Genomic DNA, 1073 nt, shown 5'->3' on the forward strand with positions numbered 1-1073 from the left:
AACTCTAGAAGCGCAAACATGCCTGTCAAAAGGCATGTAGTCTCCAACTTTGCCTTGGGACAAGAAACCTGAATGTCTAGCAGGGCTCTTATGTATTCTTGAGACTGAAGAGAAAAATTACTTTTTTAGTAGTTAGCATTATTGTCAAAAAAGTCTTATCTCCCAGATGCAATATTCAGGCATACAAACTGTATGCTTGACAACAACAAATTTAATTAGCATTGACAGGTATTAGACAGAATCAGGTGTTCTAGAAAACTAATTCAGTACTTTGCAGCTTGAAAGCCATCTGCAAAACTTCTCTGAAGCAATATGTTACTGAAGATAATATTCCTGTACAGCAATCACAAGTAAAAGACTGCTATTCCATGAGTTGAGGACATGAGAAAGACTAAACTATCTTCTATTCGCTGACACAGGTACCATCTGTGACAAGATTTCTGTCTGCTGACAGAGCCCCTTCCAAGGAAGAACTCTTGAATGCACACACATATAACCAGGAGACACTGATCTCAAGATGTACTGACACTAAGCCTCAGCTCAGGACAGCACATTCGTACAATATCACACTTTAAATTGACTGTTTCACACCAAGAAAACTACAGAGTCTTGCATTACATGCTAAAAGGACACTGACATGGAAAAATCAACTGTTCCAGCAACAACAGTCAAAAGGCGCGTTGCTTCCTGCTGTGGTCGCCAGGCAGCTACCGACTCATCTACCGCCTCCAGAGAAATCCCTGTGTTGAGCCAAGAGAGGCTTCCAGCATAAGAGTCGGTTCAGAGAAGAGGAGGCACAGCCAGACCCACCCGCACCGGGTCGGCCCAGTGCTCCTCTGCTCGCCGCTCGCCCAGCCGGGCCCGCTCTGTCCCACCATACCTTTCCGGTAGTCGTGAGACTTGAAGATGCCCGAGATGCCGCCGATCCTCACGCCGCGGAACCGCACCACGCCCGCGTAACCTAGGGGAGATGGAGGCGCGGCTCGTCACGGCGAGGCCGGGGCAGGGCAAGGGGCTGGAGGGGAAAACGCCGCCGGGAGACCCTACCGAGGTAGTAGATGTTGGGCGCCACC

The 1073-nt window shown here is 48.8% G+C and overlaps 1 protein-coding gene across 1 annotated transcript in view; it reads right to left on the minus strand.

Annotated features, from left to right (window-relative positions):
* The window catches only part of DBR1 (debranching RNA lariats 1), a gene marked incomplete at its 5' end in the record, with an annotated part of 7124 nt that extends 6055 nt beyond the window's left edge, over positions 1-1069 (minus strand). The window contains 2 exons of the mRNA XM_010289923.1: positions 881-961; positions 1048-1069. Of these exons, the coding sequence (XP_010288225.1) occupies positions 881-961; positions 1048-1069 (103 nt within the window). The remainder of the gene's footprint in view (positions 1-880; positions 962-1047) is intronic.
* Positions 1070-1073: the final 4 nt, after the last annotated feature.

The sequence above is a fragment of the Phaethon lepturus genome, unplaced genomic scaffold (assembly GCF_000687285.1).
Source record: "Phaethon lepturus isolate BGI_N335 unplaced genomic scaffold, ASM68728v1 scaffold11926, whole genome shotgun sequence".
In the NCBI taxonomy this organism is placed as follows: Eukaryota; Metazoa; Chordata; class Aves; order Phaethontiformes; family Phaethontidae; genus Phaethon; species Phaethon lepturus.